The sequence below is a fragment of the Somniosus microcephalus genome, chromosome 3 (genome assembly GCF_052327205.1).
Source record: "Somniosus microcephalus isolate GS21.2 chromosome 3, FLI_Smic_1.0, whole genome shotgun sequence".
In the NCBI taxonomy this organism is placed as follows: domain Eukaryota; kingdom Metazoa; phylum Chordata; class Chondrichthyes; order Squaliformes; family Somniosidae; genus Somniosus; species Somniosus microcephalus.
This window is the reverse complement of record NC_140989.1, coordinates 67,022,691-67,037,697: the sequence shown is the minus strand read 5'-3', so window position 1 is coordinate 67,037,697 and position 15,007 is coordinate 67,022,691. Positions and strand designations below refer to the sequence as shown.

The 15,007-nt window shown below is 44.2% G+C and overlaps 1 protein-coding gene across 1 annotated transcript in view; it reads right to left on the bottom strand.

Moving 5' to 3' along the window:
• Positions 1-13,817, bottom strand: part of rcor3 (REST corepressor 3) — a 115,810-nt gene extending 101,993 nt beyond the window's left edge. Inside the window, exons 1-3 of the mRNA XM_085980904.1 lie at positions 13,530-13,817; positions 13,310-13,366; positions 907-984 (exon numbers count right to left, since the gene is read on the bottom strand). Of these exons, the coding sequence (XP_085837030.1) occupies positions 907-984; positions 13,310-13,366; positions 13,530-13,659 (265 nt within the window). The 5' untranslated portion in view covers positions 13,660-13,817. The remainder of the gene's footprint in view (positions 1-906; positions 985-13,309; positions 13,367-13,529) is intronic.
• Positions 13,818-15,007: the final 1,190 nt, after the last annotated feature.

The window sequence follows — 15,007 nt, the reverse complement described above, 5'->3', positions numbered from 1 at the left end:
ACATGACGTTGGACGCACCTACAGTTTTAACAGCAGAATAAAACATTGTACATTACATCGTATAATGTTCCTGTCTCTATAAAACAGCATATCATCCAATTTACGGAGGGCAACACCATAATGTAATAATCTTACATCTGGATGCATTTCCTGTCTACAAACCTTAAACTCCTGTTGTCGGATCAAATCTGCAAAAATCCCTAACCATACAATTAGTCTGAATGACCTGAGCCTATGCTTACTTAACAATAATTAAACTTTGTTGCCTTAAAAGAGGCACAACTCTCCTGTTACAGCATTCTTGCTAAAAACATTCAGCTTACTTTGAGCAATACATTGGCAAATATACTAAAGTACATATAATTAAGATGCAAAAAAACTCAATCCATTAAAGGGTCCAGAAGATTTCATATTTTTTTTTAGGTACTTTGCAGCAGAAAATAAATGTACTTGCTAGTATAAACTTAATTTATGCAAGTACAATAATTAAAAGGTAAATAAACCTACTTTTTATTTGTGCATTTGGATCTACCAGTCTGGTATTGCAAATTCAAAGTGCCCACAGCGTGGAATGTGTCCACAGTCCATAAAATGTATATTGTACTCATGTGCTCCTAAAATGCTCCCTACCTACTATACTATAGGCTGCTATTTTCAATTTCTAGTAGTATGGTAGAAACTGAGTATTGCGATGTTTACCAAACCCTCTGATCGAGCATCAGACTTGAGAATCTGGCCTACATTTTCCAAAGGTCCTGGACTTTAGATCAATAAAATTTTCACTCCCTGAAAATAATTACAAATTTGAAGAATAATTTCATATATGCAAAAAAAGATTTGCGGAAATAGTATGTGAGAATTACTATACTATATAAAAAAAGTAGAATAAATTGTTAAATTACTTACACTTTACATCTGGAATGATGTGATATGGAGACCAAACCAGCATACCACCAATTTCCTTATCACTGTATTTTGCAGCACCTGTTAATATAAAATTAAGTAAACCATTTTGAGATTAAACTCATGAGAAACAGCTTTCAGACATCAAGGCTGTGCCTTCCACAGTCCATGCATGACTACCACAATCATGAGATGGACTTTCTTTGCTGAGGTAAAATGCACTTCTATACATGCACTTGTTACAACATCGAATTGTAATTGCCTGAACTCATTTTAGTTATAACTGATGCAAATTTTAACTTAAGATTCCTAATCACTCAGTTGGTAAATGCACTATCTAGACTAGAACTAAGACATACAGACCCACGAAAGTCGCACATTGCATGTCCCGTCTGTGCAAAGTTAAGATATGATGTTAGGCAGCACAACAATGAGGATGTTCAGCACTCTGGGCCAGGGAAGGAGAAAACAATCCAGCCAGAGTTCCCATTCCTGTTTTGCTGGAAATTGTGCATCTGGGAGTGTTCGGTAAGGAACAACCTATTGATACTCACCTCTAGGCTCATGTATGAAGAATGACCAATTGGACAAGGTAATGAAGTGTGCGCAGCGCTACTGGAACTATACTGCAGCAAGTCAGCACTTAAGGGCAGAAGGAAGAAAAGGGGAGGAAATATATATTTAAACATCTTAAACTCATTCACTTGAGCATTACTATTGCAATGTTACATGCTTTACATGGAATTACATAGAATATACAGCACAGAAACAGGCCATTTGGCCCTACCAGTCCATGCCGGCGTTTATGCTCCACTCGAGCTTGTACTGGAGTAGAAGTGCCATCTGGTGTCTGTCCAGGACCAAGAGCTACAAAGGGAGCAGCAATCCCAATTCAGCTGCTCTAACTAATGTAACTAATGACTAATGGTGTCAGCCGTAGCTCAGCTGGTAGCACTCTCACCTCTGAGTCAGAAGGTTGTGGGTTCAAGTCCCACTCCAGAGACTTGAGCACAAAATCTAGGCCAGTACTGAGGGAGTGCTGCATTGTCGGAGGTGCCGTCTGCTCTCTCAGGTGGATGTAAAAGATCCCATGGCACGATTTCAAAGGAGAGCAGGGGAGTTAGCTCCGGTGTCCTGGCCAATATTTATCCCTTAATCAACATCACTAAAAAAAATTCTCTGATCATCACATTGCTGTTGGTGGGAGCTTGCTGTTTGAAAATTGGCTGCTGCGTTTCTTACATTACAACAATGACTACATTTCAAAAAGTACTTCATTGGCTATAAAGCGCTTTGGGACGTATGGTGGTTGTGAAAAGCGCCATATAAATGCAAGTCTTTCTTTTCTTTTATTATCTGGTGTCAGTCAGATACTGGTCATTCAAGAGCTGGCAGTTCCTAATAAATAGTATCTTTAAGTCTATAAATTTGATTCAAATGACAAAGATCAATCAAATATTATCGTATTCTAAAGGATGCAATATGTAATTGCACTCACCAACCAATAACATTTGGCCCTTAGGTTTTCTTTAAAAAAAAAAGGTAAAGATCTATTTTTATGCTTTATCAAATTTTCATTCGAATGTACCGTGAAATTTTGTCCAAAAATCAGTAAAATGACAGGACGCCTTGGATTCATAGAGTCATAGAGTTTTACAGCACAGAAAGAGGCCCTTCGGCCCATCGTGTCCGCGCCGCCCATCCATCCCTGTCCAGTCTAATCCCATTTTCCAGCATTTGGTCCATAGCCTTGTATGCAATGGCATTTCAAGTGCTCATCCAAATGCTTCTTGAATGTTCTGAGGGTTCCTGCCTCTACCACCCTTTCAGGCATTGAGTTCCACATTCCAACCACCCTCTGGGTGAAAAAGTTCCTCCTCAAATCCCCTCTAAATCTCCTGCCCCTTACCCTGAATCTATGCCCCCTTGTTATTGACCCCCCTACTAAGGGGAAAAGTTCCTCTTTGTCTACCCTATCTATGCCCCTCATCATTTTGTACACCTCAATCAGGTCCCCCCTCAGCCTTCTTTGCTCCAAGGAAAACAACCCCAGCCTGTCCAGCCTCTCTTCATAGCTGAGGCGCTCCATCCCAGGTAACATCCTGGTGAATCTTCTCTGCACCCTCTCCAAAGCAATCACATCCTTCCTATAGTGAGGCGACCAGAACTGCACACAGTACTCCAGCTGTGGCCTCACCAGCGTTTTGTACAGCTCCATCATAACCTCCCTGCTCTTATGTTCCATGCCTCGGCTAATGAAGGCAAGTATCCCATATGCCTTTTTAACCACCTTATCTACCTGTTCCGCTGCCTTCAGGGATCTATGTACATGTACACCAAGGTCCCTCTGACCCTCTGTACTTCCTAGGGTCCTACCACTCATTGTGTATTCCTTTACCTTATTTGTCCGTCCAAAATGCATCACCTCGCACTTTTCAGGGTTAAATTCCATTTGCCACTTTTCCGCCCATCTGACCAACCCGTTTATATCGTCCTGTAGCCTGAGGCTTTCCTCCTCGCAATTTACCACCCCACCAATTTTCGTGTCGTCTGCGAACTTACTGATCATACCTTTTACATTCTCATCCAAGTCATTTATGTAGATCACAAACAACAAGGGACCCAGCACCGATCCCTGAGGTACCCCACTGGACACAGGCTTCCAGTCACAAAAGCAACCTTCGACCATCACCCTCTGCCTCCTGCCACTCAGCCAGTTTAGGATCCAACGTGCCAAGGCACCCTGGATCCCATGGGCTCTTACCTTCTTGACCAGTCTCCTATGCGGGACTTTGTCAAAAGCTTTACTGAAGTCCATGTAAACCACATCCACAGCATTTCCCTCATCCACCCCCCTAGTCACCCCCTCGAAAAATTCAATCAGATTTGTCAGACATGATTTACCCTTGACAAAGCCATGCTGACTATCCCCGATTAATCCTTGCCTCTCCAAGTGGAGACTAATTTTGTCCCGCAGAATTTTTTCCAATAATTTCCCTACCACAGATGTTAGGCTCACTGGCCTGTAATTCCCTGGTTTATCCCTGCTACCCTTCTTGAATAATGGTACTACGTTAGCTGTTCTCCAGTCCTCTGGTACATCCCCTGTGGCCAGAGAGGTTCTGAAAATTTGTGTCAGAGCCCCTGCAATCTCCTCCTTTGCCTCCCACAGCAGCCTGGGATACATCTCGTCCGGGCCTGGGGATTTATCCACTTTTTGGCCTGCTAAAACCGCTAGCACTTCCTCCCTCTCGATGCTAATATGTTCAAGTATGTCACAGTCCCCTTGCCCGATTTCTATGTCTGCATCGTCTTTCTCCATAGTGAACACAGATGCAAAAAATTCATTTAAAACCCCGCCTACCTCATCTGGCTCTACACACAGATTGCCACTTTGGTCCCTAATGGGCCCTACCCTTTCCCTGGTTATCCTCTTGCCCTTAATATACTTAATAAAACATCTTAGGATTTTCCTTTATTTTGCTCGCCAGTGTTATTTCATGGCCTCTCCTCGCCCTCCTAATTTCTTTTTTAAGTATGCCCCTGCACTTTTTATACTCCTCTAGGGCTTCTTTTGTAACTGCCAAAAGCCCCCCTTTTATTTCTAATGCATTTTTGTATATCCCTTGTCATCCAAGGTTCCCTTTGCTTGTTGGTCCCACCCTTGACCTTTACAGGAACATGTTGGCGTTGTACTCTCTCTATTTCCCTTCTGAAAGTCTCCCACTGTTTTGATGTGGATTTTCCTATAAGTAGCTGCTCCCAGTCCACTTTGGCCAGATCCTGCCTTATCATATTAAAATCGGCCCTCCCCCAATTTAGAACCCTTATTTCCGGGCCGTCTTTGTCTTTTTCCATGACCACCTTAAATCTCACCGAATTATGGTCACTGTCGCCAAAATGCTCTCCTACTGACACTTCCACCACTTGCCCGGCTACATTCCCCAGAATTAGGTCCAGTACCGCCCCCTCTCTTGTAGGACTTTCTACATGTTGGCTCAAAAAGCTCTCCTGGATGCACTTTAAGATTGTTTGAACTGAATGAAGTACTGAAATACCTCAAACAATACATGCTCTAATTTCAAAGCAGTAATCTGACCAAAGAATCAGATGATGTAATTTGGGCAGTGAGCAAGTCAGCTGAACCCCAAAATCAGATTAGTCTTGAAATGATTGTATGCATGACTGTTTTTAAAACCGTGAAAAATGAACGTCATGGTTATTTCCTCCACATCCCTTTTCCAGCCATCCACCGTCACCATCCACGAAAACAGCTCATGCACACATCACTAGTATATGATCACACTCACAATGAATGATCAACCTTCTTCACATTATCAATTGATAAGGTGATAGTGATTATCCAGTCAATTAAATGGAACATGTTCCACAAAAAACATACTGCCAATAATAGGTGATTGCCAATAAAAACATACTGCCAATAATAATATGCCACGGTCATTTGACCCAGAGCCCTCTCTTTGCAACAGATCATGTATGATTTGCCATGCAACTTAAAGGGGCACTATCTTCATGAAAGTGTCAGAAGAAACATGCATCATTTTCATCTTTGTGATGTCACACGCAAGTTACATATATTAAAGGTGTTATTTAAATGCAAGTTGCTGTTGTTAATTAACTTTGAGCCAATTTTTATTGTGTTTGTAAACAAATGAAAGAAGGTTTACCAATCAGTTTCACAAAGATGGTTCTCTTTTAAAATATCTGTCTTCTACAGGTAAAACTTCCAGAAGAGAGAGTATTCAATAACCAAAACAATTAATTGGCATAACACCCATTTTGTATTTATCAGCTGGTACTTGTCCTCCTCTACAAGGTAATGGTGAAATTAGTCCATCTACCAAAACTACCATCAATATTTCACTTGGACATGAACATTCTGGATTAAATACAGAAGTTAGGGTAGCCAAGGTGTATTGATTTACAAGCTATTTTCAGAGGCAGAGAGCACCACCCCAACACATATGCAAAGTTCAGTGGCAAGGGCCATATTGATTTTAAACAGTTTTCGTTTATTACAACCATCATATAGAAAGTTTCAGTTTAAATGATCAAATTAGGCTGCTCCAATAGTTCACCAGGTAAATGCACTGCCTAGTGTATTGACTTGCACAAACCAAGAAAGTCCAAAGTTCAATCGCTGTTAACTGATCTCAGCCAGGGCTCCATCCCCAACCTAGCGGGAAGAGTAAAAAAACAATAGGGACCAGCACTCCAGTACCCGGCTGCTTCCCAGTGATCCCCATGCATGCCAGCTGACAACAGAACTACACTCAGCTGTGATGGCCTAGATGGTTCACGAATAGTGTTTTTAAAAAAAAGTCAAGGTCAATAAAGAAAAAAAAGACTTGCATTTATATAGGACCCTTGACGACCTCAGGACGTCCCAAAGCGCTTTACAGCCAATGAAGTACTTTTGAACTGTAGTCACTGTTGTAATGTAGGGAACACGGCAGCCGATTTACACACAGCAAGTTCCCACAAACAGCAATATGTTAATGACCAGATAATGTTTTTTTTTTAAAGTGATGTTGATTGAGAGAATAAATATTGGCCAAGACACTGGGGATAACTCCCCTGCTCTTCTTCGATATAGTGCTATGGGATCTTTTACATCCACCTGAGAAAGCAGACGGGGCCTGGGTTTAACGTCGCATCCGAAAGACAGCACCACCACCACCACCACTCCCTCAGTACTGCACTGGAGTGTCAGCCTGGGTTTTGTGCTCTAGTCTCTGGAGTGGGACTTGAACCCACAACCTTCTGACTCAGAGGCGAGAGATAATGGAATATATACTAAAATAAATGTTATCAGAATGACATTTCTTTCTCCTCCAATTTTCTGTGTCATCTCTCCTCTTCTGAAGACGACGACACAAAGGGTTCCACATTCTGCAGTGACCCCCTTCCCTCCCCAATCACCTCACCACACAGCCATTCTTTGACTGCGAGTCTGGACAGAAAATGTGGCCAGGTTATAAGACTTGGTGAGGAGGGTGCCACCAGAGTCAACTCTAATCCTGCTCTTGCCCAAATTTACGACAGAGTTTCCATACTGGGACCCGAGATTATTTCCCCTTCCCCAGCCAAGAGGTGATAGGGTGGAAATTTGTCTGGCCCGGTCTCAGGTGCAAAGGCAGTGAAGCGGCTGCAACACATGCCCAAACCAGGAAGCCTGAGGTCGCCTGGAATTGGGCTTCATTTAAATAAACGTGCGAGCTGCTGGTGCATGTCATGCCTGCATGGCAGCTCGCCCTACTGCTGTTTCAAATTTCAGGCCACCGGCCTCACGGCACCACGCCTTGGGGGGGGGGGGGGGCGGAGGGGTGGAGAATAGAAAGGGAGCCAGTCACAGGTCGACAGCAGCTCTCAGGAGAGCTATGGAGTCAGGAAGAGCAGCTCTCGAAGAACGTTTAAATAAACTTACCTTTTGTTGGCCACAGCAATTGCTAAAGAATCCTGAGTGGGACTGGCCCTGATCATTGCAGACCAATTTCAGCGAGGAGGCCTAAAACATGCATTCAGCCTCTCATTTACATATCTAAGGGACCTAAACCGCCAGTGGTCGCCAGGGATGTCTGAAAAATAGCCCAACCAATTTTGGGTCCGCATTTTTCTGGCGTCCTTGGTGCACAGGATATTGGTCCCCAAAATTGAGCCCCGTTGTGCCCGTTTTACACAAGATCCAATTTCTACCCCAATGAGGTTAATTGTGAACAATTACCATCATCCTGAATGAAATCAGCTAACAGTGCAAACCAATGATCGGACCAGGAATTTGTATGGGTCTATACCAGTGGTGGGCAAAATATAGTCCGCTGGCCGTATCCAGCCTGCCAAGTCATTTTATCCGGCCCGCTGGACGGGACAGAAATAGAACGCGAGCCGGAGTTCAAGCTGCACATTAGCCTATCCACTTTCACTTCTTGTGGGTCAGAGATGGACCCGAACTGCAGCCAGGGACCACACAGTAATACTGAAAGTGCTGTTGGGGAGGTTTAAACCAGCTTGGCAGGGGGATGGGCACCAGCATATAGGAGTAGAAAAGAGGAATAAGGTGCATTAAGGAGTGAGTGTGTGGGATAGTACTAGAGGCAGTAGTAGTACCACATTAGATAGGAGCAGACTAAGAAAGACTACGAAAAATTCAAAAATGGGTTTAGAATGCATATATGTAAACGCACAAAGTGTGGTGAATAAGGTTGGTGAGCTACAAGTCCAATTAGCCGTGTGGCAATATGATGTTGTGGCAATAACGGAAACGTGGCTTAAAAACGGTGAGGACTGGGCACTTAATATTCAAGGGTACAAGGTGTTCAGAAAATATAAGAAGGAAAAAAGGGAGGTGGGGTGGCAGTGCTGATTAAGGAAGACATTGTAGTGTTGCAAAGGGAGGATCTTCTTGAGGGGACAGAATCCATTTGGTTAAGAGTTGAGAAGCAAAAAAGGGGGGTATTCTATAGGCCTCCAAATAGTGAGAGGGAGGTAGAGGAACAAATCTGCAGGGAAATCACAGAGATATGCAAGAGTGGCGATATTGGGGGACATTAATTGCCCAAACATCGATTGGGATAATGCTAGGGTAAAGGGAAAGGAGGGAGAGGAATTTCTGAAGTGTGTTCAGGAGAATTTCATTGACCTGTATGTTCTTGGCCCAACTAGGAAGGAGGCATTGCTGGATCTGGTGCTGGGGAATGAGGTGGGCCAGGTCGACCAAGTGTCTGTGGGAGAACACTTGGGCACATGTGATCATCGTATTATAAGATTTAGATTAGCAATGGAGAGGAGCAAGGAACAATCTAGAGTGGAACTTCTAAACTGGAATAGGGCTAACTTCCATGGGATGCGAAAAGATCTAGCCAGGGTAAAATGGAACCAAAGACTGACAGGGAAAACTGTAACGGAACAATGGATGATCTTCAAGGAGGCGATGTTCCAAGTACAGGCTAAGTACATTCCAAGAAGAGGGAAGGGTAAGGAAACCAAAGCAAGGGCTCCTTGGATGACAAGGGAGATAGAGAAGATGATGAAACAAAAAAGAGGGTGTATGATGCATGTCAGGTGAATTCTTCAAGGGAGAACCAGACCAAATATAATAAGTTGAGAGGGGATGTGAAGATGAAAGTAAGATTGGCAAAGAGAGAATATGAGAGTAGAATGGCAGTTAACATAAAAGGGAACCCAAAAATCTTCTACCGGCATGAAAACAGTCAGCGGCGGGGTGGGGCCTATTAGAGACAAAGAAGGTGAGATATACTTAGAGGCGCAGGGCAAGGCTACAATACTCAATGAGTACTTTGTATCAGTGTTTACTAAGGAGGTGGATGCTGACAAAATATTGGTAGAAGTGGAAAAGGTAGAAGCAATGGAAGGGGTGAAAATTGAGACAGGATGTTCTAGAAAGGCTGTGTATGCTTAGAATGGATAAGTCGCCTGGTCCAGATTGCTTGCATCCCAGGTTGCTAAGGGAATTGGGGGAGGAGATAATGGAAAGGCTTGCCATAATTTTCCAATCTTCCCTAGATGCGGGGGAGGTGTCTGAGGATTGGAAAGTGGCAAATGTGATACCATTGTTCAAGAAAGGGTGTAAGGACAATCCTAGTAACTACAGGCCGGTCAGTTTAACATCAGTGGTGAGTAAAGTTTTAGAAACAATAATCAAGGAAAAAATTAACGGGCACTTGGAGAAGTTTAAGCTACAGGAAACTCTCTTTTAACCGGCACCTAAATATCTGGAAACCTCTCTTAGCCGGCAAAATTCAAGAGTACGTTCAGGTAAGTTTTACTATTTATTAGTGTAACCGGGGTTCCTGGATCTGTGGCCGTGTAACCGGGGTTCCTGCACCTGTGGCCGTGCAACTGGGACTCCTGCACAAGTGCCGTGTAACCGGGGCTCCTGCACCTGTGGCCGTGTACAGGGCTCTCGTACCTTGGTAAGTATACCTCTCCGTAATCCGGACTTTTTGATCAACCGGCACCACGCCGGTCACGTCGGTGCCAGATAAAAAAGAATTTCCTGTAATTAAGGAGAGCCAACTGTAAAATGCAGATCGTGTTTGACTAATCTAATTGAATTTTTTAACGAAGTAACAAGGGGGATTGATGAAGGGAATGCAATGGATGTTGTTTACATGGATTTTCGGAAGGCGTTTGACAAAGTACCACATAGAAGGCTGGTTAACAAAATTGAGGCTCATGGAATAGGTGGGTCAGTGGCAGCTTGGATAAGGAATTGGCTGAAGGACAGAAAACAGCGAGTTGTGGTAAATGGCTGTTTTTCAGACTGGAGGATGGTAGACAGTGGTGTTCCCCAAGGGTCAGTGCTGGGGCCACTGCTTTTTAAATAAATGACCTGGATATTGGAATAGAGAGTAAAATTTCTAAATTTGCCGATGACACCAAACTTGGGGGTGTAGCAAAGTGATGCTGATACAAATCGACTGCAACAGGACATAGAAAGGCTAGCAGAATGGGCAGACAAGTGGCAGATGGAATTTAATAGAGAAGTGTGAGGTGATGCATTTTGGCAGAAGGAACAGGGAGATGCAATATACACTTAATGGCACAGTTTTATAGAGTGTGCAGGGACAGAGGGGCCTGGGAGTTAATGTGCATAGGTCCCTGAAGGTGGCAGGACATATTGAGAGAGTGGTTAACAAAGCATATGGGATCTTGGGCTTCATAAATAGAGGGATTGAGTACAAAAGTAGAGGAGTTATGCTGAACCTTTATAAAGCGCTGGTTAGGCCACAACTGGAGTATTGCGTCCAGTTCTGGTCATCACACTTTAGGAAGGATGTGAAGGCCCTTGAGAGGGTAGAGGAGATTTACCAGAATGGTTCTGGAGTTGGGGGATCTTAGCTACAAGGACAGTTTGGAGAAGCTGGATTTGTTTTCATTAGAGTAAAGGAGGTTGAGGGGTATTTTGATAGAGGTGTACAAGATTATGATGGGTTTGGATAGGCTAGACGGGGAAAGGCTGTTTCCACTAGATGATGGTACAAGGACTAGGGGACACAGATTTAAGGTTTTGGGCAAGAGATACAGGGGGATGTGAGGAAAAACTTTTTTACGCAGCGAGTAATGACCTGGAATTCGCTGCAGACGGAAGTGGTGGAGGCGGAGACACTCAATGTTTTCAAGGGGAGACTGGATAGGCAATTGAGGGAAATAAAGTTGCAGGGCTACAGGGATAGATAGAGTGGGGGAATGGGACTGACTGGATTGCTCTAGAGAGCCGGCATGGACTCGATGGGTCGAATGGCCTCCTTCTATGCCGTTATGACTCTATGACTTAATTCAATTCATCAATTCGCAAAAGCAATTCTCCCCAGCCTGATTGTGAAAGGATTCGTTCTGCGATTCTGGGCCCCAATAGCGGATGCCCGTACCCAGAATGCACTGCGTACTCGAATATGCCCTATCCATTTTAGAGTCGAGTCATCGCTGCGCATCTCCATGACTCTTTTACCAAACATGACTCTTTTACCAAACTACCGCTGCATCTTCCCTCTCCCAATACCCAGTACTCAGAATATGACAGCAGGGGAGTTCTCATCGCCATCTTAGACATGGGAGTGGATCCCGGAGCACAAGGACTCCAGGTAACGTGACTGCAGTTCAGGCCTTGCGAAGCCTCGGGCTCCCGTACTCAGCACACTAAGAAAAGAAAACCTCTCGCATTGCTGGCCCCACAGACGCGAGTCACATAGACTTTTAATACAACATGTAATCGATCAATCATTTAATTCATTTAGTAATGGAAGATTTTACTATTGTACACTACATTTTGTGTATTTAAGATAGTATCTGATTACTATCTGAATTTATGTTTACTCAAATGTTCCCTCTAATTTTTTTTCCGTGTGCGGTCCCGTTAAATTTGTTGCGCAGTACCTCTTCCAGTGGCAGGAGCTGGTGAGCGGCCAGCACAGGACCTCGTGATTGGTGCGCAACTGTGCACCTTAGGGGGAACATTGGTGTGCGGACCTCAACAGCTCACCAAACTTGTTAAATGGCCCTCCAGCCCAAATAATTGCCCACTCCTGGTCTATACCAAACCAGAGTACATTTATGCACTATAGGTGGCATGGGAAGAAATGGGTTTATAATTACATTCCTTTAAGAAAAAAGCAGGACAATTCTAACACACATATAGGTTGCTGCTACTTATTGACTTAGGCCTAATGAACTAGCATATAGGCCACATCCAACGTAGACTAATGCAAAGCTTGTGTGCACAGTCATGTGGCATACATTATTCTGTATGTATGTTCTTATTTTGAAATGTATTCTCATTTATAAAATTTAAAAAGCTGTTTAACAGTTTGTGTTTTAATGCTTTAACAAAATACATTCATAGAGTGTGGCATGTCTATTTAGATTTTGTCTTTGGCAATTGTATCTAAGGGATAGAGAAAAAAACATGATAATGTATAGTATCAATGCAAAAAAACTGACAACTATTTTTGCTAAAGTTGCAAAACGCACAAAAATAGTTTGGCATTTTTTTTAAAAGCGAATAATGAACCAACAAAGAAGCTATTTTTTTAGCGTTCAGAGATCAATCGGGATGAAGAGATTGGCACGCACATCTCCACCAGGCAGAAGCTCCAGAGTTTCCAGCAGGAGCTTGAGGAACCTCGTTCTGAGCCCGGCCCTGGTGCGCATGCTCGATGCTCCCAGTCTGGCCTGAGATGCGCATGCTCAAAGATCCGAGCCCGGCCTAAGGTGTGCATGCTCCAGGCTCCCAGCCCGGCCTGCGCATGCTCCAGACTCCCAGCCCAGCCCAGCCTGCGCATGCTCCAGACTCCCAGCCCGGCCTGCGCATGCTCCAGACTCCCAGCCCGGCCTTGGGTGCGCATGCGCCAGGCTCCCAGCCTGGGCTGTGGTGCGCATGCTCCAGGCTCCCAGCCTGGGCTGTGGTGCGCATGTGCCAGGCTCCCAGCCTGGCCTGGAGTGGGGTGCGCATGTGCCAGGCTCCCAGCCTGGCCTGGAGTGGGGTGCGCATGTGCCAGGCTCCGAGCCCGGCCTGGGCTGCGCATGCTCCAGGCTCCCAGCCCGGCCTTGGGTGCGCATGTGCCAGGCTCCCAGCCTATTTAAAGAGCTCGTTTCCTTCTTCGAACGGGCTCGGTTCGCTTTGCCACGCGGATCCCTCACCCCATTCCCGGTAGAAAGCAGGCTGCTAACCAACCCGAGAGTTTATTAAACGAAACGGAGAGCCAGTCTTCCCCCTTCACCGGCACTCGGGGGAAGGTGGGGACACCTACACCCGAAGCCGAGGCTACACCGTCACCCTCAGTTCCAGAACAATCGCGGGTCACATCAATAAACAGAGAAAATTATTCATATTTTATTATTAATAATGATGAGAATGAAGCATTACCAGGGTTAAATTCTGGAATGGATGCCTGGTAGTCAGAGCCCACTCGCATTCCGACATCTGTAACAATAACAAAAAAAAACAAATCAAAAAATAAGACGATTCAAAATTTAAAAAAAAGGAACGGCGTCGAGCTACCGATACCGAATAATTGGGATTTAAAGAATCCAAGGGCTACAAAATGAAGTTTGATCATTTTTTTTCGCATAGAGTTCGAGGCTACCACCGTGCTCATCGTCGCTGCCGCTCTCCTCAGAATAGTGTCCATTGGAAGAGGCGCCTGCCGGGCTCTTGGTGCCGTTCGATCGGCCTTTGCCCAGGTATTCCGACCCTTTCTCCATCATCCCGGGCATTGCGAATTTAAAATATAACTCGACGGGTGGTGGGGGGGAAGGAAAAAACCCACCAGGACAACGAGAGTGGCGCGGGGCTCGGTGAGCTGAGCGCTGACACAGAGCTCACAACAACTCCCGGCCAGCACCAGAGCCGCACCAGTAACACTCCGCTCCCCACCCCCCCTTACCTTACCACTACTCCCGCCCACTACAGCAACCTCACCGGCCGCTCATTGCACACAACCCCGTCGCCCCCCCACCTTGCGTTAAATTCGCGCAAAGGAATCACTGAACCATTCCTTTCCCTTTCCCTTCCCACTCTCCTCTCGGACTCTTTTTTCCACTTTCTCTCTTCCTCCCCCTCCTCCTCCTCCTCATTGCGGAGGACAGAGCTGTCACAGCGCCCATCAGCGGTGAATCGGCCTTTAAAAAAAAAGCACAAAAGATTAGGCTGATTTAACTTGCAAGGACTTCTGCCCTTGTATACCAAGCAATATTTGTACATGTGTGTGTGCATGGTTACTAATTCAGCCTGGTAGCAAATGCATTATTTCGACGAATAACAGGTATTACTTGCGGTGTAAATTCTCTACATTTGTATGAAAACCAGATCAAAAATAAATTCGAGCCTAAAACTGCGACTGAAAAGGTGCAGAATAATAAAAACTAATAATACTGCATTGATATTTAGAGATTTGGACTGCTTTAAGTGTACTCAGTTGCTCGAGATCAATTGGGACAGCACAAAAATAAAATAAACTAGCTCTTTAAAGGAATTTATTATCAAACTCACATGCCACTGTTTATATTAATCTATTTAATATATAAAAGTTTTGCATGTAGCACACATTTTGTCCACTACACTTAAATTGTACCAATCCAGTTTGTCACAAAAATTAATGTATTGCATTAATGCCAAGCTCAATAGAAAATACTATTGGCCTTGTGTAGAAATATGTCTTTAACATGTAGTATTTGGGTAGCAGTAAATCTGTCCCCAAATTGGGATTTTCAAAGTTGGGGCATTTAAAATGTAGCAAATATTAGATAGCTAAAAGTTTCACATTTACACACCAGTTAAAAGAGGGGAAAGTCACCATACATCATCATTGAGTTAACTGCAGCTATAGAAATATTGTGATTATAATTAAAATGGCTTATTCTTTTTTTCCTCGACTTTATATTATTTTAGTAATTTTGTGCTTCTTGAGATGACGTATGTCAGTCCTGGAGAACAGAACGCTCTTCCCACTTTTGTCACCCAGTGTGAGCATCAAGCATTGGGAAATGTGTTGAAACTACCCAAACTCATTTCAGTATAGTACTTACAGCTAACAGAAACAAGTGGCTCTTATTCTATCAACCA